This window comes from Delphinus delphis, chromosome 3 (assembly GCF_949987515.2).
Source record: "Delphinus delphis chromosome 3, mDelDel1.2, whole genome shotgun sequence".
Classification (NCBI taxonomy): Eukaryota; Metazoa; Chordata; class Mammalia; order Artiodactyla; family Delphinidae; genus Delphinus; species Delphinus delphis.
The window spans coordinates 54999315-55024660 of NC_082685.1; the positions used below are offsets into that span (position 1 = coordinate 54999315).

General features: G+C 58.0%; 1 protein-coding gene across 1 annotated transcript; it reads left to right on the top strand.

Annotated features, from left to right (window-relative positions):
• Positions 1-520: 520 nt before the first annotated feature.
• PCDH1 (protocadherin 1) lies at positions 521-23555 on the top strand. Its single transcript, XM_060008645.1, has 5 exons — positions 521-704; positions 8746-9608; positions 12551-14746; positions 19865-20084; positions 22286-23555. The coding sequence occupies exons 1-5, from the start codon at positions 665-667 to the stop codon at positions 22678-22680; spliced, it is 3714 nt and encodes a 1237-aa protein (XP_059864628.1). The 5' UTR covers positions 521-664; the 3' UTR covers positions 22681-23555.
• The last annotated feature ends 1791 nt before the right edge of the window (positions 23556-25346 follow it).

Consider the following 25346-nt stretch of genomic DNA (forward strand, 5'->3'; position numbering starts at 1 on the left):
AGCGCAGTGAGAAGGGAGGGCCATTCGGGGTGATCTGGGGGTCTGGGCGGGAAGAAGGTGGATCTGGAGGAGCAGATGCCCAGAAAAGAAGGCACCGGGGGAGACATTTCCCGTGCCTCCACTTCCCAGGGGGGCAGGGTAGGGGACAGGTGTTTGAGTGAGGTTAGGAAAGGAATTCGGGAGGGGTCCCAGATGGGGGCACGGGTGGGATAAGTGTAAACTGAAGAGCCAGGGAGGGGGACGGTCTGTGTATACGGGCCTCGGGTAGGGGAGAGATAGCCAAAGAGGTCCTGGCTTTGGGGAGCGGTGCTGGGGTCCCCTCCCAGCAGGACCAGAGCGGTCCCGAGCTCCACCTCCCGGCCGTGTTGGGCGGGGGAGGGGGCAGGGAGGCGGGAGGGAGGCAGGCGGGCGGGCCAGGAGGGAGGGGGAGGGAGGGGGCGGGAGGGAGGGGGCGGGCCCGGCTGTGCTCTCCGTTCGCCGTTGGCTCCGCCACCGCTGCCGCCACCACCGCCGCCTCACACACTCGGGGAGCGGGAGCGCGGCGCGGACGCGAAGCCGCCGGGGCTGCTGTGCCCAAAGCCAGCCGGAGCCGAGCCTGAACCGCAGCGCCAGCCAGAGCCGTGCCGTGCCGAGCCGCAGCCCGGGCCGGGGCCGGTGGCGGCTCATGGACTGCAGGGCCCGCGGCCTGCGCTGCCCACAGGCGGGTAAGGATCGGTGGCGGTGGAGGCGGTGGTGGCTCCCGGCCGGGAGCGGCCATGGCCGGCAGGAGCCGAGGGAGGGGCGCTCGGCCGAGCGAGGCCACGGGGGCCCGGTCGGTGCTCAGCGCGCCGGGGCTGAGGTGGGGGTGGTTGGGGTTGCGGCTGGGGCACCCTGGCCTCCAAGGTCCGCCGCAAATAGCCGAGCGAGGAGAGCGGGTGCTGGACTGGGCTCCAGCCTGGGCGCCCTGCACCCCGGAGCGCTTGGAGCTGCGGGGATAGGGGGGCTCCAGCCGCGCGAGGGATGGAGATGGCCTGGGGCAAGCCCAAAGCCCCCAGTTGGAAGGGGGGCCGTCCCCGAGGATGTAGCAAGCAAGGACCCTCGTTCACAACGCGCGCGCGCGCACACACATACACACACACACACACACACACACACACACACTTGTTGGGCGACCAGCTCGGATCACTCAGGCGCTTCCAGCTCCCCGCGGGCACCCGGAGGGCCAGACCACGGACATATGTACACACATACATACATATGTGCACACAGGCATACCTCCCGCACACCAGCGCCCACTGGGGCACCGTCAGTAGCTTAGAATCTGCTTCAGCTTCTGCACGCTCAGCAGCACGGACACACAACCCGTGGCCATACAAAGCAACAAAACACAACCGGGTGTGACATTCGGCGACATGGACACACAAAAGCAATCTCATGCCCGCACATACGAGTGTCACGACCACAGTTCTCCAGATGAACACTCAAAACCCAGCCCCGCACACACATATTCCTTTAAGGCACACACCCTAACGTAAATTATGTTACACTCCTTGGCCAGAACACAGGTACACAACACATGTCTCGCTTGCACCCCTCGACTGCACCCATAAACACAGAACCCAGTGTTTCAGCACACTCCTTGACGGCACACGCCCTAACACAGCAAGTGGCACCCACAGCAGCGCCTCACGGTCACAAACACAGAATCTACTGCTTCACACATCTTAACGCTGGGTGTCACACACACCTTCCACCAACAGTGTCACATTACACCTTGCAGCGTATACACACAAGCATACACGCTCTGTCCCTCACCCTCGGAGGCCAGATTCCGTCAGGGGAAGCCGCCGGGCCACCCGGAGAGCCCCTAGAGCCCGGTTCCCCTTAGCGCCGTACAGTGAGTGTAAATTTCGGCCCAGCGGGAACCCTAGGGACTGGCCGGACCTGCTTCCCCGCTGGCGCCTCTCCACCCCCACTCCGGGGCCGGCCGGCCGGGAATTCCCGGAACGAGCTGGACCTGGCAGCCCGCGCCAACCCCTCCTCCCCGGAGCTCCAGGGCCCTAGGTCCCTTTGCAGAGGGTGCAAGCCTTGGGCGGTGTTTGCGACCCTCTTCGGACCATTTAGCTTCGTTCTCCAAACCACCTGGATCCCCAGCACACCTGGGGCCCACACACCTGTGTCCTTCTCACACCTGGGCGTCCTCTCCGCCGGGTCCCGGCTGCAGGCCAGAGTCGTGTGTGCGGGCAAGGCCCTGGGACCAGGAGGGCACGCGCGCGGCACGCGCAGGAGCACAACCGGCAGGCGAGAAGGACTCGCACCCCTTCCCCCCCCCCCCAGCTACCCTCGGGAGCCCAGACTTCTGGCCTCAGTTTTGCAGCAGTGGTCGGAGACCATTCCTTCTAGCAGGAAATATTCGGGGCTGCTTTGAGGTCTTTGACGATTGAGAGTGGGGCAAAGCCCCCTTTTTCCGCTAGAGGGTCCGTTTTACGAGAATTTCTCCTCCGGGCCGGGCTCGCTGCTTTGTGATTCCGGCGCTGGCTCCCTCCCCGCCCCCTCACTGCGCCCGCTGCGCGGCTCTAGACGACGCCGGCTTGCGGGGGTCCCTAGGCTGAGGCCCGAGAGGCGGAGGAGGAGGGAGTCCCCGCGGCGGCCCCTGGGGCTGGGGGCACCAGGGACACGCCGATGAGGCGCGTTCTCACCGCGCCGCGCCTCGCCCTGAGCTCGGGAAGGCCCGGCGTCTCCCTGCTGAGGGTGGGGGTGGGGTGGGGCCGGCCGAGCCGGAGGCTGGCGGAGAACAGCCGCCGTCCCACCTCCCCCGACACACTCTCCCGCGTCCTCTGGGAGGAGATACCCCGCGCGCAGGAGGTGTACGGGGAGCGCCCGCTGACCGCGGCGGTGTAGGCTGAGGTCTGCCCCGGCCGGCAGAGTCCAGGACGTCGTGCCGGAAAACGCCGAGAGCCTTCCATTACCTGCTCTGGGCCAACCCTTGGTAGCTGCCAGGAAGGAGAGCGCGCAGAAGGTGTTTGTGACAGCCCAGAGGTCTAGGTGTGTGTGGGGTGGATGGGTGTTACTTTCTTGACGTGGCGGTCTGGGAGGATTGAAATGTGTAATTACGACCAGACCAGGGGATGTCGTGGAATCGAGGAGAGAGGGATGAGAGGAGCCTCCAGAGACTGCCAGGGGCGGGGTGGTAGGGGAGCAGGTCCGGTTTCAGTTCTGGCTGCATTTAGTTTCTTCCCTTCCCTCCCACCCAATCCCCAATTCCAAAAGGGATTTCAGCTGGAAAGGGGGGGTCTTGCTGGTAAGGCGTCCTCCTGGAAGACGGGCTGCTGCTGTGGCTACTTGGTCAGGGGAGCTGGGCTAGGTAGAGATGGTGAGCTAACTGCGCGGAGTGTGGGTCAGGAGAAGGTCTGCAAGGGTGGGGGGAGGAGCTGAGCAGGAGTCAAGGCTGGGGGGCAGAGGAGATGGGAAAGGAGGAGGCCCTTCTGATACGGGTGAGGTCTGCCCCTACCGTGAGAGAGGATAGTTGGTGCTGCAGAGAGAGATTCTTTCAACCATGTATTGAGCACCTACTGTCTGCTAGGGCCCATGGTGGGTGATGAGGATGCAGTACTGTAGTAAGACAGACACCATCCTTGCCTTCATAGGTCTTCCCAACTGGCAGGGGATTGGCTCATTTATTTATTGAACCAATGAGCACCTGCTGTTTGCCTGATGTTGGAAATCAAGTGCTGTCTTCGGTGATGGAAAGCTATCTGTCCTTTACAACGTAATAGACCTTAATGCATCGGCTCTCATTTAATCCTCCCAAATAACTTCAAGAGGCAGGATTATTTCCATTTCACAATATGGAAATATGTTCAGAGAGGTAAAGTCACTTGGCCAAGGTCACACAGCTAGGAAGTGGTGGAACCAGGGTTTGAACCCTGACAGTCTGACTCAAGAATGCAGGTGCCTGGAAACCCTGCAGAGGCTAACAGAGGGTTGTGAAAAAGAAGGGAGAGGAGCTGAGGGCTGTGCACTTATTCACTGCGGGAAGCCTCTGAACAGCTCCACCCCACACAGCCCAGCTTGCTTACCCTCCTCTCCCAGATGTTTGCTGTGTCCCTTGGTGATTTGTGCCCACAGTGGTGGTGACTGTTGTGTAACAGTGCAGGAGTGAGGGTCAGGGCTGACCTGGCCTCTGGGACAGTGATGTCTGCCCCTGTATGTTTCCTCTCTGGCCACAGCATTCAGCAGGAAATGGCCCCTGGTCCCCGAGGTGGACTGTCAATGAAGGTTCCAGGTGAACCCTCAGCACTGTTCTCCTTCCTCCCCAGATGTTGACACAGATGGCGTTTTCCTTGCCCTTCCCCGGACTCTGCCCCCTCACACCTCACTGTGCTCCTCTGGCCTGAGAAGAATGAGTCACTGCCCCTACTGAGGCTCTGGCTTCTCAGGGTCCTGGGTGCCCAGTGTCGTCAGGTGGAGGTGGGGACACCCCTGCTGGGAAGGCAGCCAATGCCTAGGGAAGGGCAGATAAGGCACTAATCGTTTCAAAGGCTGCTGTCTGGGACTAAGGACTCCCAGCAACCAACCACCAGGACAAAGTTCAGGGATGGTGGGTGGGAGCAGGGGGTAGGAAAGGCTGCCGCACTGCCACTCCTGGCTGTTCTGTCTCTCTCTCTGCATCCTGGGAGGCCTGGGTTCCTTTGGACCTTGAACCCTAGGCTCTCTCTCTTTCACTCCTTGCCCTGCAGGTTTGGCAGCCCAGGGATTGTGTGTGTGTGTGTGTGTGTGTGTGTGTGTGTGTTGGCGGGGGCAGGGAGGGGGGGTGACAGGGGTGGTACATAACAACCACTGATTTGCCTTCCCCCATCCAGCCTTTTCCCAATTCAGTGAGGAGGCATTCTTATTTCTCAAATCCCAACTCTTCTGCTTACTACTTCTGTGACCTAAGGCAATTATTATTTTTGAGCCTCAGTTTTATCATCTGTATTATGGGGAGCCATAAATTAATAATAAATAGTACCCATTTCAGTGGGTTGGGAGGATTCGATGGGAAATGGATGTAAATGTAGTGAAATCTCTCGGGGAGTGTTAGTTGGGTCGATGGTGATAGTGAGGAGAGTGATGATGGTAATAAAGGTGCCGATAATCGAATCTATGCTTCTTTCTTAACTCCAAAGACCTAGAGTACCTCAAAGTTGTTCCCAAAAGGTTCCTGACCCTTGCTGCCTCCACCTTGCTGCCTGGGGGTTTCTCCAGGTCCCTCTTCCAGAATCAGAATTCCTAAGGGTGGAGCCAGATAATACTCATTTTGAAGGAACTCTCCAGGTGCTTAAAAGAGCCTAAACTCTCTTCAGCTCTTATTGGGCAACCTACTCTGGGCAACCCTCCCCCAACCCCATTTCCCCCCCAAATTCCACCTTCCTCCCAGGAAACCGCGCCCCCTCCCCGCCCCCAACCTTGCTTGCCTTGGATATTCCCTTTTGGTTTTCTTCCCAACTCAGAAGTTAGATGCCACAATCCTTTCCTGACCCCTAAGGGTGACAGGGTGAGTGAGAGAATGTGTATGAGAGTTAGGGGGCAGGCGTGGGGAGGGGGGATGGGGGGGAATGTGTCACAAGCATGCTACGTTTGTGCTGCCTGGAAGGCCTGAGGGGTTAGAGCCCCTGGTTGTGACCCCAGATGGGGAAGGAAGCCCCCAAGGTCAGTGCTTAATCTGTAGCTCTTAGAGCGGCTACAAATGAAAGTCACCCTGACGGTGCCAGACCACGGACCTCTGAATTTGTAGCCAAAATTTCTAAGTGTTCATTTTTCTTGGAAAAATCTGCAGTGTGGTTTCATAAAATACGTAAAGGGGAATGTGACCCAAAAAGGTTACAAACCGTTGATCTGGAGGGAGGGAGTGGAGGCAGGCCGGCACTGCTTTATTTCTCCTCTTTGTCATGTTTAGGGTAACTCCCAAGTAACCCCCACCCCGCCAAGACTTCCGCACGGAATCGGTGTTCACAGTGATCCCATGTTGTGTGTGTGCTGTGCAAGGGAGGGCAGGACAAGGCGCCCAGAAGGGAATGAGGTTCTTTGGAGACAGGTGTGTTTGGGTTGAGGCTTGTTGGTAAGATGAGCCCAGTGCCAGGTCCATGCAGAGAGAGGGGAAATGGCTGGAGGGTGGGTCCAAATAGAGCATCAGATAGATTCCTCCCTCCTTTAAAGAGATTAAGATTGCAGCTGAGAGGAAACACACACACTAATCTGATAACAGCCTCACAGGCGTTGAGCCTATTAGTGCGAGGAGTGACCAGGGAGGGGCTGTGCTTGTGTAAGGAATCTGCATTCAATGACCATTTGCTGAGAGTCTGCTAGGGACCTACACAGAGAAGGATTAAATCAGACCCCAGGGAGTTCTCAGTGGAGTAGGGAAATGGGCAAGAAAACAAGCAGTGACCATACAGAAAGTTCCAGGATAGGCTAAGCCTGAGAGGTGAAGTAATCACAGTCATTCATGAGCTGTTACTGAGTACCTACGGTGTGCAGGGTCCAGGGCAAGGCCCTGAGGATGTAAACAGAGCAGAGGCCCTCCCAGTCTCCACTCACCGTCTCATAGGAAAGAGAAACAATTCACAGGTTATTTCCCAAACAGCTACCTAACTGCAACTGTGCGTGCTTTGAGGGAGCATTTGTTGAATACTCACTGTGCTAGGCATTTAGCCCACATGATCTCAGACTCCCTAGGAAAGAGGTAGTATTATCCCCATTTTACAGATAAGGAAACTGAGGCTCTAAGTCAATTGCTCCAGCTCACGCAGTCAGAAAGTGGGCAGCTGGGGTTTGCCTCAGACTGTCTGATGTCACATTCCCTGCTCTTCTCCACCCTGCTGCTTACATCTGTCAAATGGGTACAGCCCAACAAAAGTGACAAATAGTCCCTGAGTTAGAACCACTGTCAGCTCCACGATGACAGATTGCATCTGTCTTGTTCGCCGCTGTGTCCCACTGCCCAGGATAGCGCCTGGAATGTTGTAAGTGCCCAATAAACGCTCACTGAATGCATGAATGAGCGCCTATAGTATGCCCAGCTCTGTGAAGGTGAATGGGTGGGGGCTGGGGGATGAGTGTAGGGAGCCCTGTCCCTTCCTTCGGGATGCTCGGAGAGGAATAAGTGCAGAGAACACAGGAATAAGTGCACAATAACTGGGATTGAACAACAGGGGCGGGCGGTGTCCCAGGCTGCACAGTGATTCATTGCCATGGGATTGAGACACACAATAAGTGGCTGTGAGTTGGAGGAAGGAGAGGTCACCGAGGGCTGAGGAGGCCTGGGAAGGCTTCCTGGGTGACCAGAACCTGCCTTCAGTGGGGTGGGTGTGGCCTGTGACAGGGCCTGGGGTGGGATTTCCAGGTATGGGGCACGTACTCCAGGAGCTAGGGAAGGAAGATTGAGCCTGAGCCTCTGCTGAAAATACTGGGCTGAAGATTTTGGATTTGAATAGAAGGGCTGGCTGTGGTCGTGGTAGTGCTGGAGAGGAGGAGGGAGTCAAGACTGGGACTTAGCTGGAGGGTCTGGCTGGGGTCTGCTGATGCACAGCTCAAAGCTGGGGGAGATGGGCAGAAGAAGCAGGCTCTTGTGGTGATGGCAGTGCAGCTTGTGGTTGGCTGGGGCATACAGGGCTCTAACTGGAAGGATTTGGGGGTGGGCGGGGAGAGGCAGGTATGAGATGGGACTGGACCGATTAAGCGGGGGAGGGGCCAGATGTTCACTGAGAGACTGAGCAGGGGTATGGGGAGTGAGCGGTCAGGGCAAGGCTGCTGGTGTTATTGGCAGCTCTGTTCCAGTTAGACCTGCTGGGCTCCTAGTTGCTAAGGATAGGCTGGGGCAGCTCCCAATGCCAATTCCAGGGCTAGTCAGCTCTGACCACAGTCCTGACCCCAGTCTTGACGTCTACTCTCTTCTTCCACATACCTGCTCGTGTCTCTCCTCCCCGCCGTCCCCCACCCTGGTGGAGAGGGAGGGTAGAGGAGCCCCGGGAGCTGTGTGTGTACACACAGGTGTGAGTGCCCAGGGGCATGTTTGTTTGGAAGGGGCTCGGGGAGGGCTAACACCTACTCCACAGCCCTAACCGGTGCCCAGTCCAAGCTGGCCCTTCACGAGGGTGGGGACATTGGGCACTAGGGTGATTACTGCCAGGAGAAAGGGATCTGAGATGTCCTACCTCCTGTGCGTACACTGACTTGGCATCTCAGAAGGGAGAGGAACGTGACATCATCCCTTCTCCCTGCAGCCAACGTGAGTGGCCCTCAGCGTGGGCAGCTGACGATCCGGGGTCTGGGGAACGTGAGGGTACCTGCGTCTCTCTCCTACCTTGTATGTGGGGGTGGGGGGTGGGGGGTGGGGGGGTTGCTCCTGGTCTCGCCCTTCCACTTGCTGTCTCTCCCTATCTCAGTATCAGGGTAATTAGCATGGGTGACTATGGCAGGATGCTGCTGAGAAGGAGGTGTTGGGCAAAGCACAGAGTAGAGAGCAGGGAGGGAGGGAGTGTCAGGTGGGTCAGGGCGTTCCTTGGGCAGGAACTGCTCTAGACCTGCTCCTCCAGCTGGGGCAGACACCGCTGCTACACCAGCTGTGGGTGAGACTCAGGGTTCTGCGCTCTGTACTAGGGCAGATCTCTCCTGGGAGATCAGTGTGTAGGTGGCAGAGGGGGAGTCGGCGGCTGGCTCTGGGCAGCCCCCAGGGCCTGGGCCCTCCTCCCAGCTGACCCCCTGTTTTGTCTCCCTCACATACAGCCCTCCTGATTCTGGAGCCTGCCCGGATGGGGTCCCTGAGGCGCAGCCCAGGCCCTGGGGGGCAACGGTTGCTGCCGCCTGCCTTGCTGCTGGCCCTTCTGCTGCTGCTGGCTCCGTCCCCAGGCCACGCCACTCGGGTGGTGTACAAGGTGCCAGAGGAGCAACCGCCCAACACCCTCATTGGGAGCCTCGCAGCCGATTACGGTTTTCCAGACGTGGGCCACCTATACAAACTAGAAGTAGGCGCCCCGTACCTGCGGGTGGATGGCAAGACAGGCGACATCTTTACCACGGAGACCTCTATCGACCGCGAGGGGCTCCGAGAATGCCAGAACCAGCTCCCGGGTGAGCCCTGCATCCTGGAGTTTGAGGTGTCTATCACGGACCTCGTGCAGAATGGAAGCCCCCGGCTGCTAGAGGGCCAGATAGAGGTCCAGGACATCAATGACAACACGCCCAACTTCGCCTCACCAGTCATCACGCTGCCCATCCCCGAGAACACCAACAATGGCTCACTCTTCTCCATCCCAGTGGCTTCGGACCGCGATGCTGGCCCCAATGGTGTGGCATCCTATGAGCTGCAGGTGGGGCCCGAGGCCCAGGGGCTCTTTAAGCTGCAGGTGGCAGAGGACCAGGACGGAAAGCAGCCGCAGCTCATCGTGATGGGCAACCTGGACCGGGAGCGCTTGGACTCTTATGACCTCACTATCAAGGTGCAGGATGGTGGCAACCCCCCACGCGCCAGCAGCGCCCTGCTGCGGGTCACTGTGCTCGACACCAATGACAATGCCCCCAAGTTCGAGCGGCCGTCCTACGAGGCTGAGCTGTCTGAGAACAGCCCCATAGGACACTCAGTCATCCAGGTGAGAGGCCCCTCCATCTAACTGTCAGGGTGACCCACATTTAGAAATGGGAGCCTACCCCAACCTCGTGAGAGTTCCCTTCACTTAAGGGCAAGATGGCCAAGATGTTGCGGTGAGATCTCTTTTCCCCAGCCCCCGCCTGGTGAGACCTTCCCACAAGTCCACCACACCCCAGCAGGGGATTTACTTTCCTCTGTCAAGCTATTCAGGTGACAGTGACATAGCGTATGAACAGTGATCCCCCCATCCCCGAGGCAGACTCGAGCTGGAGAAACCTCTGCAAAGTGAAACCCCCTCCCAAGTCAAATGATATCCTTCTCCCCAGCCAAGTGAGCTGAGCTGGAACAAGTGAACCGCCTTTTGTCCAAGTAGAATCTCTCCAGAGATGAGAATGTCTTCCCAACCAGGGGCCCTTTAGCCACATGCGAGTTTCCTGAGGCTGGAGGACAGAGCCTTGCTTTGCCCATCCCTGACAGTCACAAGAGATCATTTTAGCCAGGTGAGTCCTCAGAATTCTAGAAAACTGTACACAGATGTCTGTACACCCACCTCCTCCCCTAGGCACAGGGTACCCATGGGTGTGGGGTGCTGGGCACAGTAGGGGGGGTCGGTGGCCTCTGCTGAAGCTCTCAACACCCCTCTCGATGGGAACTGCCCCAGGGGCTGGGCAGCTTGGTGGGGTCAGGGCCTGGGAGAGAGCAAAGAAAGCGTCCCTGCAGACAGGTGGGCGTATCTCCCACTGTCATCTCAGCCCTGGCCTCCTGCCAGCCCCAGCTCCTTTCTCCTTCCCCATGGGCTGAAGCTGTCTGTCTCTGGTATGAGGAAGCTGAGGAGGGCTCACCATTACCCGTCCTGGGAAACCCTTCATCCCAAGTCCTCAAGCTGAAGCAGGGCACGGGGAGGAGTTTGGGCCTCTTTTTAGAGGCTGGTGGACTGGAACCTGTAGAAGAGAGACTGAGAAAGAAAAGGGAGACAGACAGTCGGGGATGGCGAATAATCATAGCCTAGGTGCCAGGTACTGTTCTGAATACATTATGTGTATTATATCATTTAATCTCCACAGTACAATGTAAGCATTATCCCCATTTTGCAGATGGGGAACTGAGCCCACAGAGATTAGGAAACTTGCCTGGTAACCCCCACCTGATGTGTTCAGATTCCACCTTGGCCACATCCAACAGTTTGGCTTCAGAGCCCATGTGTGTAAGAGCTGGGAAGCGGGATGACGCAGGAGAATGGGGCAGAGACGAGGCTACGGGTAGACAGAGCAGAAAAGAGAGGATGGGAGAGAGCCAGCAGTGGGAAAGAGGCAGAAGGAGAACTGAGCAAGATGGGAGGGAAAGAGAGACAGAAGTCAAGACTCAGAGACAGAGACAGAGAGGTGAGGTGGCAAGAGAGGCAGACAAGGAGGTGGGTGACCAGTCTAGAGACAGGGAGACAGTGGGGATCATAATGAAAAAGCTGGTGACAGACTGGGGGAACAGGGGGATGGAGGGGCGAGGAGAAACCATTAGAGGGGTGAGCAGAGACCAGGTAGCTCACCAGTGTTTTCACTGACAAAAAAATCCTGATGGGAAGGAAAGGAGACTAGCAGTGGCCTGAGGGCCTGCTAGGTGCAATGCCCAATACTGTGACAGCACCGATTTTCAGAGCTGGATGGACAAAAAGAGGGATAAATGCTATGTAGGGAGCACTTGCCATGTGCCAGGCAGTGTTAGGCATTTTTACACTTATCATCCCATTTAATCCTCACCACACCCCCATTAAGTAGGTTCTATCATTATCCCCATTTTGCACATTTGTAGACTGAGGCTTGAGGATGTTAAATAATTGACCCAAGGCCTCATAGTTGGGAAGTGGCAGAGCTGGGATTTGAACCTAGGACTCTTGCTCTGCTCCCCAGAGACTCTGCCAAGTGGCGCCTATCCTGTCTACCCCCTACCCCCTGCTCCCCCGCCCCCACCCGCACTGCCATCACATTCTGTTGGGCTGTGACCTAACTCCATCCCTCTTGTTGCTCCCTGACCAGTGCTACCTCATGACCGTTCCCACCTGGCTCCTGTTGCCCCATTACCACCCATGTTTGTATAGACTTGGGCCGAGTGTGTGTCGGCCTTGGCGTGGAAGGATGCGCCCACTGCAAAGGGACAGACAGTTCATTGTGTGATGCTGGGAGCCCAGCCCGCTGCCAGCAGGCTCTGTGGGCTGCACCAGCCCCTCCCTCCTGGCCGCAGGCTCGGCTGGATTCCTCAAGTTGATGCCTAGCCAGCGCCAGCCATGGGAGGGGAAGAGAGATGAAACAGGTTTCCCCGGTTTTGACAGAGTGTAGTGACCTGGCCTGGCGGGCTCCCTCTGACCCACATCCCTACCTGGCTCCTTTCGAAAAAGAAATCCCCTCACCTGTGGCCTCCAGAGGGGCATGTGGGTCTCCATTCGTGTGCCAGTAGACACGTGCATAAACATACCTTCTCACGTAATCACATGTGTGTGCATGCATGCATGTTGCACACATATGTCACGCATACACACCATCTCTACTACTCACACCTTTCCAGCTCTTCAGAAGGGTTTGAAGGCCAGTTTAATCGGGTGGAAGGGCTGCCCTAGCTGCTAATTGGATCCTCATCCCCATATTTGGGTGGACTAGTATAGGAGTGATAAGTAGAGTTCAGTTCTGCCCTGTCCCATCTCTAGTAGTAGCTTGTAGCACCACTGAGGATTTGTGGGCTGTATCTGTGCTCTTCAGGGAAAGAGATCCGTAATATATGCCAAAGTGTCAGGATTGGGAAAAGGGCAGGGCATGCATGTGCTGCTTTTGGAAAGGGTGCCTTGTTAGATTAGTTGCGTCTGCCATGCTCGTTGGAAAGGCAGAAATGTGTCGCTTAATTTATCGCCAAACTAACCCAGCCCCGTTTTCCTTGTTTCTTCCCCCTGCCCTGTAGGTGAAGGCCAATGACTCTGACCAAGGTGCCAACGCAGAGATCGACTACACGTTCCACCAGGTGCCCGAGGTTGTGAGGCGTCTTCTGAGACTGGACAGGAACACGGGACTTATCACTGTGCAGGGCCCCGTGGACCGTGAGGACCTAAGCACCCTGCGCTTCTCGGTGCTTGCCAAGGACCGAGGCACCAACCCCAAGAGTGCCCGAGCCCAAGTGGTGGTGACCGTGAAGGACGTGAACGACAATGCCCCCACCATTGAGATCCGGGGCATAGGGCTGGTGACTCACCAAGACGGGATGGCTAACATCTCAGAGGACGTGGCAGAAGAGACAGCTGTGGCCCTGGTGCAGGTATCTGACCGAGATGAGGGAGAAAACGCAGCTGTCACCTGTGTGGTGGCAGGTGACGTGCCCTTCCAGCTCCGCCAGGCCAGTGAGACGGGAAGTGACAGCAAGAAGAAGTACTTCCTGCAGACCACCACCCCGCTCGACTATGAGAAGGTCAAAGACTACACCATTGAGATTGTGGCCGTGGACTCTGGCAACCCCCCACTCTCGAGCACCAACTCCCTCAAGGTGCAGGTGGTGGATGTCAATGACAACGCACCTGTTTTCACCCAGAGTGTCACTGAGGTCGCCTTCCCAGAAAACAACAAGCCAGGTGAAGTGGTCGCCGAGGTCACTGCCAGCGATGCCGACTCGGGCTCCAATGCTGAGCTGGTTTACTCGCTGGAGCCTGAGCCGGCTGCCAAGGGCCTCTTCACCATCTCACCTGAGACTGGAGAGATCCGGGTGAAGACATCCCTTGATAGAGAACAGAGGGAAAGCTACGAGTTGAAGGTGGTGGCAGCCGACCGGGGCAGCCCCAGCCTCCAAGGCACAGCCACCGTCCTTGTCAACGTGCTGGACTGCAATGACAATGACCCCAAGTTCATGCTGAGTGGCTACAACTTCTCAGTGATGGAGAACATGCCGGCGCTGAGTCCAGTGGGCATGGTGACGGTCATTGATGGGGACAAGGGGGAGAACGCCCGGGTGCAGCTCACGGTGGAGCAGGACAATGGTGATTTTGTTATCCAGAACGGCACGGGCACCATCCTTTCCAGCCTGAGCTTCGATCGGGAGCAGCAAAGCACCTATACCTTCCAGCTGAAGGCGGTGGACGGCGGCGTCCCACCTCGCTCGGCTTACGTTGGCGTCACCATCAACGTGCTGGATGAGAATGACAACGCACCCTTTATCACCGCCCCTTCCAACACCTCCCACCGGCTGCTGACCCCCCAGACCCGTCTGGGCGAGACGGTCAGCCAGGTGACAGCTGAGGACATTGACTCTGGTGTCAACGCTGAGCTGACCTATAGCATCGCCGGCGGCAACCCTTACGGACTCTTCCAGATTGGGTCGCATTCCGGCGCCATCACCCTGGAAAAGGAGCTTGAGCGGCGCCACCATGGGCTGCACCGCTTAGTGGTGAAGGTCACTGACCGCGGCAAGCCCCCTCGCTCTGGCACAGCCTTGGTCCACCTGTATGTCAATGACACCCTGGCCAACCGCACCCTGCTGGAGACCCTGCTGGGCCACAGCCTGGACACGCCGCTGGACATCGACATTGCTGGGGATCCAGAATACGAGCGCTCCAAGCAGCGCGGCAACATCCTGTTTGGCGTGGTGGCGGGTGTCGTGGCCGTGGCCTTGCTCATTGCCCTGGCCGTGCTCGTGCGCTACTGCCGGCAACGGGAGGCCAAGAGTGGCTACCAGGCTGGCAAGAAGGAGACCAAGGACCTGTATGCCCCCAAGCCCAGCAGCAAAGTTTCCAAGGGAAACAAAAGCAAGGGCAAGAAGAGCAAGTCTCCCAAGCCCGTGAAGCCGGTGGAGGACGAGGATGAGGCCGGGCTGCAGAAATCCCTCAAGTTCAACCTGATGAGCGATGCCCCTGGGGACAGCCCCCGCATCCACCTGCCCCTCAACTACCCACCAGGCAGCCCTGACCTCGGCCGCCACTATCGCTCTAATTCCCCACTGCCTTCCATCCAGCTGCAGCCCCAGTCACCCTCCGCCTCCAAGAAGCACCAGGTGGTGCAGGACCTGCCACCAGCCAACACTTTCGTAGGCACTGGGGACACGACGTCCACTGGCTCTGAGCAGTACTCCGACTACAGCTACCGCACCAACCCCCCCAAATACCCCAGCAAGCAGGTAGGCCAGCCCTTGAAGCTCAGCATACCCCGGCCCCCACCCCACCCCTACCACGGGGCCATCTGGACCGAGGTGTGGGAGTAACAGAGCTGGTGTCTCGGGCCTGCCGTGCTCACCAGCCCAAGTCAGTGGTGGGAGGTGGAGCCAAAGATCGGGGGATGCTGGGACCACTGATGACCCTGCTGCCTCACCCAGGCTTGGAGGGTCGGGCCGAGCCGAATGCAAACTGAGGGTGTGCTCCGTGTCCCCCCCCAACCCCGCTCCGCACTGGGAGAGAGGCCTGTGGCTTGTCACATCCTGGGACACTGGACCACCCGCTGGGTCCTGCAGGTGGGGACTGATGGGTAGGTGAGCAGAAGGGTTTGGAGGCAGAAGCGGGGAGGGAAATGGAGAAGAAGTCTCCTACAAACGTGGGTCTCTGTCCGAGACCAGCCATGGGTGCTTCTCTAGGGGGGAAAGGGGGGACCTGGGCTCCTGGTGGGTAACCAGGTGGACGCTCTGTCAGGGAAGGGGGCCTCCCCACTTGTGCCTTCTCTGTGTACTGTGTGTCACCCTCTTCCCCACCCCAGACTCCTGGGGCTGGGCCCCAGTTCCCCTCCCCCAGCCCCAAACACTTCACCCTGATAATAAAGTTCTCTATTTTTGGAGTTTTGGCTTCTTATTTTCCTGGAACTGAGAGAAGGAGCGAGAGAGACTGGAAACAGCCCTTTGTCCGATGTCCTGCCTCACTTTCCCCATCCCTGCTCTTTGTCCCTTCCCCCGTCCCAGACCTGCCCCTCTGCCCCAACCCTATCTTAATTGACCAGGTCCCCCCGCCGCCCCACCATGACCATGTCCATGATTGGGGGAAGTGCTTTCTGAGCAGGCTTCAAATGGAGCTGTCCAGCAGTGTCCCCTTCCCTCACGTTTGTGAGACCTCCCTGGGAATGGCACCCTTTACCAAGAAAGCGGATGGAGATGCACCCAAGTCCTGCCCTTTCTCTGCTGGCTGAGACTTGACCTTTCCCATTTGTGCACATCGGAGCATCTCCCAACAGAGCTCAGACCAGAGCAGCTGGTGGGGGTGGAGTGCAGCCTGGCTGCCTCAGGTGAAGGCAGAGAACCTCTTAATTATACCAGGCACCTTCCCTCGAGGTAAGATCGTCCCAAGTCCTTTTCCCAGCCTCTTCATCCCAATACCGCTCAACACCCAGCAATTAGCCTGCTCTGCCCTGTGTCTTCCCACCATGGTCACCAGTCTGGGCTGCCGGGAGGGAGGGCCCAGGGAGAGGGGAGGATATCCCCCAGTGCTATGGACTGACCTGCTCTGTATCCCCCCTGCTGACCAGGGCTGAGGCGCCCTATCCGGCCCCCTCCCTTCCCTTCCTTCAGCTCCTTGCTCTGGCCACCCTGAGCTGCTAGCTCTCACTCACTCTCTCTCTCTCCGTCTCTCACTTCTTGCTCTCCTGGGTCTGCCCTGTCTCTGGCTGTGCCTGAGGAGGAGGCTAAAGTCCGGGTGAGGGGTCTCAGGTCCAGGGGGAGTCTCTGAGGCCAGAGGCAACCTGTCTCTGTGGCGACTGAAGAGGCTTGAGACACTCCCAGGAGGTCCAGGGTGCCAGCTCTCTACTCTGATTCTGTCCACAAACTCCCCAATGCCCCGGGGTACCCCCAAAGTAAAAACTCCTAGGGGCTTTGGAGGAGTGGTGCATGGGGAAGTGAAATCTGGTTTCATCGCGTTTCCCTTGGACAAATAAGCATCTCTAGGGTTACCTCCAGCAGCTCCTGACCAATCATTCTTTCTCTTTTGTTCCTCCCCTTGCTGCCACCGCCTCTCTCTCTTTCTTCTGTTCCTTTAGCTCCTTAATCTCTTTTTCTTTCTCAAGGTCTGAGGGATTATCCCTTACTCGGCTCCAGTCCAACCCATCCGTGGAGCCACACTGAACATTCAAACACAACAAAACCACAACACCAGTGTCATCATTAAGACACATAGGCTGAATCCCTACTGTGTGCTCAGCATAGTATTAGACCTTGAGGGAAAAATGGTCACATTTCTACAAGACATACAAGTAACAAGATGAGGCAGTTGAGAATCGTGGTGTCGATTCTCACCAGTGAGAACTGCCACATATTAAAGCTCTTCCCAACTTGTTCTACCACTTCTGCCACAACTTGCTTCCATTTTTTTGAGTCCTTACCAGGTGCAACGTACCATGCTGAGCATTTTATGTGAATTAGCTCATCCACTGCTCATAACTCTTTGTGATGCAGGTCATTTTACAGAAGTGAAAACTAGTTAGCGATGGAGTCAAATTCAAACACAAATCATCAGGAAATCTGATTGCCAGAGTCTGCTGTTTTCCGTTACGCTATAAAAAAGGGGTCCCAAGACTAAGTTCACGTTAACCTATTAAAGGCTCTGCAAAGCCTGCAAGAAGGGAAAACCTGTTAAACTTTGTGTAACTCTGGGTTTTCCAAATTTTTATTTGACCATGGTGCCCCCTCCCTTTCTTTGAGGCACACAGTATGAGAAAACGTGCATAGGACATGGGGGTGGGCTTCTGGGAGGGGAATGAGAACCCTGAGCTGGCTCTTCATAAAGTGAGGAGCTGGAGTTGGACGGGAGGCTGAGCCAATCCTGAGGTGAGGCTGGAGTGAGCGAGCGTGACCAAGTCGGAGGCAGGGGGAGGGCAGAAAGGGGATTCTGGCTGGAGTGGAGGGTATAGGAGGGAGCTGAGACAGGAGACTGGAAGACTGTAGGCTGTAGAGGACATAGATGCTTTGCCAAAAGTTCCTTAAGAAGAAGTGGGAGGCCCCGAAAGCTCATGAGCTTTGGATGAACTGAGTTTTAGAGAGTTTACTGGAGTGTATGGTGGATTTAAGGTGGGTAGAGGTGAAGGTACAGGACTGCACCTCTAAGGTCTGAGCAAGGATGGTGGAAAAGGGCATGATGGATGGATGGATCAGGCTGACCTTCTGGAGAAATGACTCACAGAACTCAAGGGATAATTGGATATGGGATAGGGATGGGGAGTGAGTGGAGAGCTACCAGGATCCCCAGATAGATATCATCCTTCTGAATCTGGGTGGTAGGATGATGAGATCTTTGCCCATGCAGACGCTGAGTAAAGAAAAAGAATTTGGTTTCAGGCATGTTGAATCTGAAGGGTCCATAGGGACGGCCGATTGGAAATAACCAGCAAGGGTCTAGAACTTCTGGACTAGGGTCTGAGAGAGATTTTGGATCTAGGCTTTTTAAGATTTGATAGTCATAGAATGATAGGGAATATTTAGCGTTGAGTATGACCCAACCCTCCATTTTACAGAAAAGAATCATAGGAAAAAGACCAAGTGATGTGCCTAGGAGGCAGGACTGAAGCCTTGGATTACCAGGCACAGGTTCTGCAGGGAGGGAGGGCTGCTGGCTAATGTCTTAAAAGAAAACTGGAAAGAAAAACACCCAACAGCCAGACTGCCCTGTGCCTCCCAGACCCTCCTGGAACCTATTCACTCCATCACCAGGTGGACGTGCTCCTTTACATCCTCCCAGCCCCAAGTATCAGGTCAGTTTTGGGGATCTTGTCTGTCATCACCCAGACCTTTCAGTGTTTTGGATCCCAACGTGGATCTCGAGAAGGGTTGCCTATGCCTGAAGGTGGGGTGGGAGCCAAGGTGGGAAGGCGGCTCCAAAGCTCCCTGTGCTGACAACCTCCCTTACCCCAGCTGCCTTGGATGGCAGGGAAATTGTGTAGGGCATCAGGAGGGTGGGTCTGCAGACCTGGGACACCCTCGTCTGGCCATCTTGAGAACCTCCTATTGAGAGTTTTAAAGACAAAGCACCACAAGGTCTTAGAGGATTAGAAGGAGCCTGGAGACTCGTCAGCAGGGCCCTGGGCCCGGGCTGCTCCCACCCCTGGCCCACAGGGGCCCGGGTCTGCGCCCTCCACAACTTCTAATTTCCAGTTGGCAGGAGAACCAGTGGTGGTCCCAGGTGGGTGTTTGGGGGATGGGTTGGTTGTACCGAGTGCCAGGCTGAGGTTGCCAGATCGTCAACCCATGGCAGGCAGGCAGGGCTGCTGTCTGGGAGCAGCCTGTCCCTGTTGCCCTCCCTCCACCCCAGTCCCTGCGCCAAGCTCCTAAATCCTGGCTCTACCAAGCCAGCGGCCCCTCCCGGAAGCTCCTTCCTCTTTCCTAGAAGGAGTCTCCGTTCGAAGAAGCCAGCCTTCCGAATCCCTGATGTCTGCTGGGCCCCTCCCCCCATGCCCAGGTCCTCCTGGGCCCTGCCCGCTCCAGTTAATACTGTTTCCTGATCTGGAGGACTGGGGAGTTCCCAGTGTTCTGCTACCCCACCCCCAAGGTGCCCTGGTTTGTCATCAGGCTCCCTTTCCCTCTTCCCTCCCACCTTTTTCCACTCCCAGGCCTCTCTGAAGGGGAACGCAGTGGGCACCTGGGTGGGTGGGGACTCAGCAGGGAGTCCTGCCTATGGCATTACAGACCAGGGGTGAGGAACAGAAGATCAGAAAGAGGTTAGCACCCCACTGGCTGGAGGCAATGAGAAGTTAACAGAGCAATGAGACAGGTGAGGAGCTGGAGTCTGGAGGGTGCTATTTGGAAATCAGGGAACTGTTCTGGTATTGGTGAGCTGTTGTGGAATTAGGAGTCTGTCCTGCTTTTAGGGAGCTGTTGTAAAAACTGGAGGCTTGCTGGTGTTTAGAGGCTATGCTGGAATTAGGGGAGTTGGCTGGTGTTGTGCTGTTTTGGTGTTGGCTGTCTGGAATTAAACAGAGGCCGTGCCAGTACTGGGAAGCTGTGCTCTAACAAGTGGTTGTACTGGATTAAGCTTATTGTGCTGGCCTGGGAGCTATCATAACACTGGGGCCTGTGCTGTGTTGGGACTTCCAGTGCGTGGTCCTGGCTGTCCGGGGAGCTGACCTAGAATCAAGGGGCAGTCCTCTATTAAGGTCTCTGCTTTCTGGGGGGGTTCTGCTGTGCTAGGGGGCTGGGCCTCTTCCTGGTTGCTGTTGAGGCCTAGAGGGCTAGGAGCTCTGGGGGTGGGCTTGGCTGGGGCTGTAGCCCGGTGCGGTGGTGGCCCCGTGGCGCAGGCTGGCCGGCTGGCAGTGACACTCCCTCTCCCTGCAGTTACCTCACCGCCGAGTCACCTTCTCCGCCACCAGCCAGGCGCAGGAGCTGCAGGACCCATCCCAGCACAGTTACTACGACAGTGGCCTGGAGGAGTCCGAGACGCCGTCCAGCAAGTCATCCTCGGGGCCCCGACTCGGTCCTCTGGCTCTGCCTGAGGATCACTATGAGCGCACCACCCCCGATGGCAGCATAGGAGAGATGGAGCACCCCGAGAACGGTGAGGGGACCCCAGGAATGAGTAGAAGCCTGTGAGTGATGACGAGACCTTAGAGGTAGCCTCCATCTCTCGAGCTCTCGTGTATTCAGCAGTAAACACTGTGCTGAGTGCTTTCTGGTATACGTTCATTTAACCTTCGCAACCGCTCTCTGATCTGAGAACTTTATTGTGCCCCCTTTACAGTGGGGGAAACGGAGGCTCAGAGAGGTTGAGTCACTTACCCAAAGTCATATACAGGAAGTGACAGAGCTGGGAGGGATTCACACCCAGGCACCTCTGACTCCAAAGACTTTGAATTCAGCACTACTTTATTCTGCTTCCTGGGAACAGAGACCCTGAGAATGGGGGCCAGAGGGCTCAGGTGGTGGTGAGGGAACTTTGAGGGGATCCTGAGATAATGAGAGCGCAGAGGGCCTTGAGAAAAGGGAAGGGACCCTGGATGCTATGAGGAGCCCAGAGAAGGGTGTGATGATCCCCTGTCGGGAGGAGCAGGAGAGGGTGTGGCTGAGGAGAAGGAGTGGGGAGGCCCGGGGAGGGGAAAGGCTTGTGTGGGCGGGGCTTGGAGGGTGATGGCAGACGTGGGATCTGGGCTGGAGCAGAGGTCAGCATGGGAATGGATGGGGGGCGTGTTGTCAGAATGTGTGTGTGTAGTGCGTGTGTGTGCGTGAAGGCACCTCTGGTGGCCCGTGGTGGGGAGACTAAATCAGCTTCCCCTTGGGATAGAAAGACTCTCCAGCTTAGAGCTTTCCTCAGATCTCATCCCCTCCCTCAGTCCAAACTCCCCCAGCCTGCCACAAGATGAAAAGTTCCACACCTCACCCCTCGGCCCAGGGCTCTTGTCTAACCTCCCAGGCCCCAGGTCTCAGAGTGCCCTCCATCCCCACCCTGCCCATCATCGTGTGATCTCACGCCCGTCTCGTCCTTTTTGTGCCCGCGCAGAGCCGGCTGGCCGGAGCAGGCCCTGAGGTGGACTGCCAGGTATGTGGGAGCTGCTCTGGGGTCTGGGGTCTGTGGGACTCGGCCCAGCACCCAGCCCCGCCCACCCAGTGCCCGTGCTCTGCTCCGTGCCACTTTGGGTCCCCCCACTCTGCCCTGAACTGAAGAGCCCCGGAGGGGTTAACAACAGAGCTGTCCCCTCCTCACCTTGCACTGGCAGGAGGCCAAGCCAGGGAGGGTGGTGCCGCTCAGTCACATCCCTGGACAGGGGTGGGGGGCACCGCCTGGTACTGTCCCCAAGCGAGGGCGGGACAGGGGCAACTGTGACAGGAAGTACTCAAGGCCCAGACGTTCCCATGGAGACCCCCACTGCCCAGCAACCACACTGGCTACTGCTGATGTCAGACAGCCAACTTCTGTTCCCATGGGTGTTCTGGGCAGGGAGCGGGGCAAGGCCAGGGGGGTGGTGGGTGGTGTAGGGGCCGGAGTGAGGCGGGGAGGGGCTGCATGAGTGTGCTTGTGGATATGTGAGTGTGTGCTTCTACGCAAACCCCTGGCTTTGTAGCAGGGCCTTGCTATGCTGGTGTGGGGTGGGGTCCCAGGGCAACTGGGAGCATGGTGAGGCTGGAGGGGGCTCAGAAGGGAGGCATGTGCCCACCTTTGTCTGAGGATAGAGATGCCTGGTGTAGATTTGTGTGTCCACACCTATCTGAGGGTAGGAGTGTGTGTGTGTGTGTGTGTGTGTGTGTGTGTGTGAGAGAGAGAGAGAGAGAGAGAGAGAGAGAGAGAGAGAGGAGAGAGAGAGCAGTAGAGAGAGAGAGAGATTGTGTCTTTAATGAGGATGGGGGTTTCCTCACCCCTATCTGAGGGTAAATGTGCATGTTTCAGCCCGTCTGGAGATAGATGACGGAGTGTGTAGATGGGGTGTGTGTTTGTGCACCTGTCTGAGGGCAGATATGGTGGATGTGTGAGAGGAGAGCTGGAGGGTGGGTGAGGATGGAAAGAATGTGTCTATTTAAGGACAGATTGTGTGTGTGTGTGAGAGAGCACGCATGCGGTGGATGGTGGGAGGGTGTGTGTCTATTGCGGTGGATGGTGGGAGGGTGTGTGTCTATTTGAGGGTGTGTGTGCCTGTGAGCTCAGTGGGCAGGAAGGGGCGTGCACCCCCGTTCCAAGGCGGCATGGAGGCGCTGGTGGGAGGCTGTGGAGCAGAGCTCTGCGAGGCTGCCCTGCCTGAGGACCATCCTCCCGGCTCTCCCCTGCAGACCTGCGCCCTTTGCCTGACGTCGCCATGACGGGCACATGTACCCGGGAGTGCAGCGAGTTTGGCCACTCCGACACGTGCTGGATGCCTGGCCAGTCATCTCCCAGCCGCCGGACCAAGAGCAGCGCCCTCAAACTCTCCACCTTCGTGCCTTACCAGGACCGAGGAGGGCAGGAGCCTGCGGGCGCCGGCAGCCCCAGCCCCCCGGAAGACCGGAACACCAAAACGGCCCCCGTGCGCCTCCTGCCCTCCTACAGTGCCTTCTCCCACAGTAGCCATGATTCCTGCAAGGACTCGGCCACCTTGGAGGAAATCCCCCTGACCCAGACCTCGGACTTCCCACCTGCAGCCACACCGGCATCTGCCCAGACGGCCAAGCGCGAGATCTACCTGTGAGCCCCCTTCTGGCCGGCCGGCCATCCCTTCCCCAGCCACCGGCCAGCTCCCAGGTGGGCCCATGCCAGGGCCCCTGCTCCTGACCCCTCCAGCGTGGACTTCCTGGCCAGGGCCCTGAGTGGGGGGGTTACTGGCCTCATGACCACACTGGCCCTTCCCCCATGCAGGGTCCAGGTCTTCTTCCCTCACTTCAGCCCCCAAACCCTAGGGAGCCCCCTCTTCCCCTTTATGGGGCTCCCCCCAGCTGATGCCCAAGAGGGCTCCTCTACAATGACTAGGCTCCGGTTCCTCGACTTCCAGGGATCACCCCCTCACTTTGGGCAGATGGCAGAGTCAAGGGTGGGCAGCACACTTTTAACTCGTTGTGCCCCGCATGGCCAACGAGGGCGGGCATAGGACGCCCCCATTCCAGCCCTGCAGCAGGGCTGAACTGGGGAGCCCCTGTCCCTGGGAACTCCCAGAGGAAACTCTTGACCGCCAGGGGCTCCCTGAAGGGCTTTTGTTACCAAAGGTGGGGTGGGATGGCGGTGGGAGTGGGGCGGAGGCCTTGTCTTCCTATACTGCTCCTGGGCTGGCCCACCTGCCTGCCGCATGCCCATGCCTGGTCCCATCCGGGCACCCCCCCTTCCCACTGGTCATGCAGTGTCTGTATATAAGGACCTTGGAATGACGTCCCCATTTCTGCCTGATTTGCAACTTTTCTTGTTGATGTTGTGTTGTCTTGGGGGGGCCCCTCTGGGGGGAGACCTGCCCTGCTCCCCCTCTTCCCTGCCGCAGTGCCCCCCACCCCAGGCCTCTATTGTTCCATGTTGTAAATACCCCTGGGGCTGTGGCAGGATGGGGGTGCAGGCCAGGGAAACAAGGGGGGTGGGGGTGGGGATGGGGGAACACTCGCCTATCAGCAGAGCTGGGCTTTTATTTAATTTTTTTTAAGAATACAAATCTCTATTTTTTTGGAACTGTTGCGCTGTGCCCTGGGGTGGGGGGGATCCCCGCTCAGGCTGGCCCCCACATCCAGACGAGCATCACGGAGGGGCCCTGAGGCTGTGGGGGGCAGCTGGCCGGGGGTGGGGAGACTGTGCCTCTGGCCTGGTTGGGTGAGTTGGGAGCAGGAAGGTTTGCTCAGGGGGTGGCTGGTTGCTGCCCCCAACAGGGGGTACCTGCACCCTGCCCCCTCTCTGCTCTGCACCCCCCCCCAAGCCCCTGCCATGACTGACCCGTCAGCCTGTAAAACCACCATTGCCTTGATCTCAGGGGGTGGGAAGGGCTGCCTTAGGGCACCCTGGGCTCCAGGCCCCCTTCTTCCAGTTGGGCTTCCCTTTGCCAGGGTCAGGGGTCCCGTGGCGTGGGGGGATCGGGGGGCAGAGAAGCCCAGTCAGCCATGATGAGGTGGGATTCTTTTCTTCACCTCAGGGGGCCAGGGTGTGAGGGGCATCCTGCAGAGGCCCCATCTCCCACTGTGGCCATCTCAAAGCCTCAGCCCCTCTTCCTTCCACAAACCCCCACTGCCTTGGCCCATACCTCTCCGGCTCCCCAGGGGCCCAGGCTGGGAGGCTGGAGACACAGGGTATGGCCCTTGCTTGACTTAGTCTAAGCCTGGGGGTGTGGCCCGAGGGTGGGAGGGGTGGGTACAGGCTGCTGGGTCGTCTGGTGCCTTTGGGAGCTGTGCTGCTGGAGTCTTGACTCCTGTAACCCCAGAGACCCCACCTCCACCCCTGAAAGCCAGGGGGCTGAAGAATCACCTTGTTCTCTGCTCCGTGCCCCTAGCTTGGCTTGGGGTAACAGTGCTGGGAAGGAGAGCCTTGCTAGGCTCGTGGCCCCAGCATACACAGCCCTTCAGTGGAGGGTGGGGGGGGAGTGGTGTAGAGTGGCCTGGGGTGGCAGCAACCAGGTCTAGGGATTGGCCAAAGGCTCCTTTCCCTGGGGGAGGCCCAGGAAGTGGGCTGGGGCTTGTTAAAGAGACAGCCCCTTCCCCCTGCACAAACGGGGCAGGTGCAATAGTGGTGCAGTTGGTAACGTGAGGTGCCCCGCTGGTGGGTCAGTGGCCTCGAGGGCTGTCCTGGGTCCTGGGGGTCAAGATTCTGGCAAGAGGATTGTACGAGGCCCATTTGCTTGGTGGAGAGGGTGGTCCAGACAGGAGGCATTCCTGGGGTCCGTGGACTTCCCCTGGAAGCCCCTGGTGGCCTGGGCACCCTGGCCTGGTCTCGGAGACCCCTGCGCACTAGGTGGAAGGGCAGAGGAGCATTTTGCACAGTGGAGAAGCCAGAAGGAAGGGGGTGGCCCAGGTGGCTGGGAGGGCTGAGAAGCACAGAGGAGGAGCCCTTCCCACAGGCAAAGGCAGAGCCCCTAGCCCCCTGGTTGGGGTTGGGGCACTGAGTCTGTCACCACCTGGGCACTTGAGAGGTGAAACCAAAGGTGGGCAGGGGATGGGTGACAGCACTGGGGACCATGCCTGTTGGTCCTAGGTCTGTGAAGCCCTTCCCCAATGCCTTGTGTCGCGTACAGTTTTATGTACAAATAGGCGACATTTGGCCAGAGGAGACCCCGCTCAAACCCAGCCTGACCCAGTCAGTGTCTTCCTAGAGGGGACCTAGTCTGTCCCTACCTCCTACTTCAGAGCATGTCTCTTGGTAGGGGGAGGGTATATGGGGACATACTTCTCTCCT

Excerpts from the sequence above, each read along its gene's own strand:
- PCDH1 (XM_060008645.1), top strand. The coding sequence starts at position 665 with ATGGACTGCAGGGCCCGCGGCCTGCGCTGCCCACAGGCGG. Across the intron at positions 14,747-19,864 it reads CCAAATACCCCAGCAAGCAG|TTACCTCACCGCCGAGTCAC; the intron begins GTAGGCCAGCCC and ends CTCTCCCTGCAG. Across the intron at positions 20,085-22,285 it reads GATGGAGCACCCCGAGAACG|ACCTGCGCCCTTTGCCTGAC; the intron begins GTGAGGGGACCC and ends TCTCCCCTGCAG.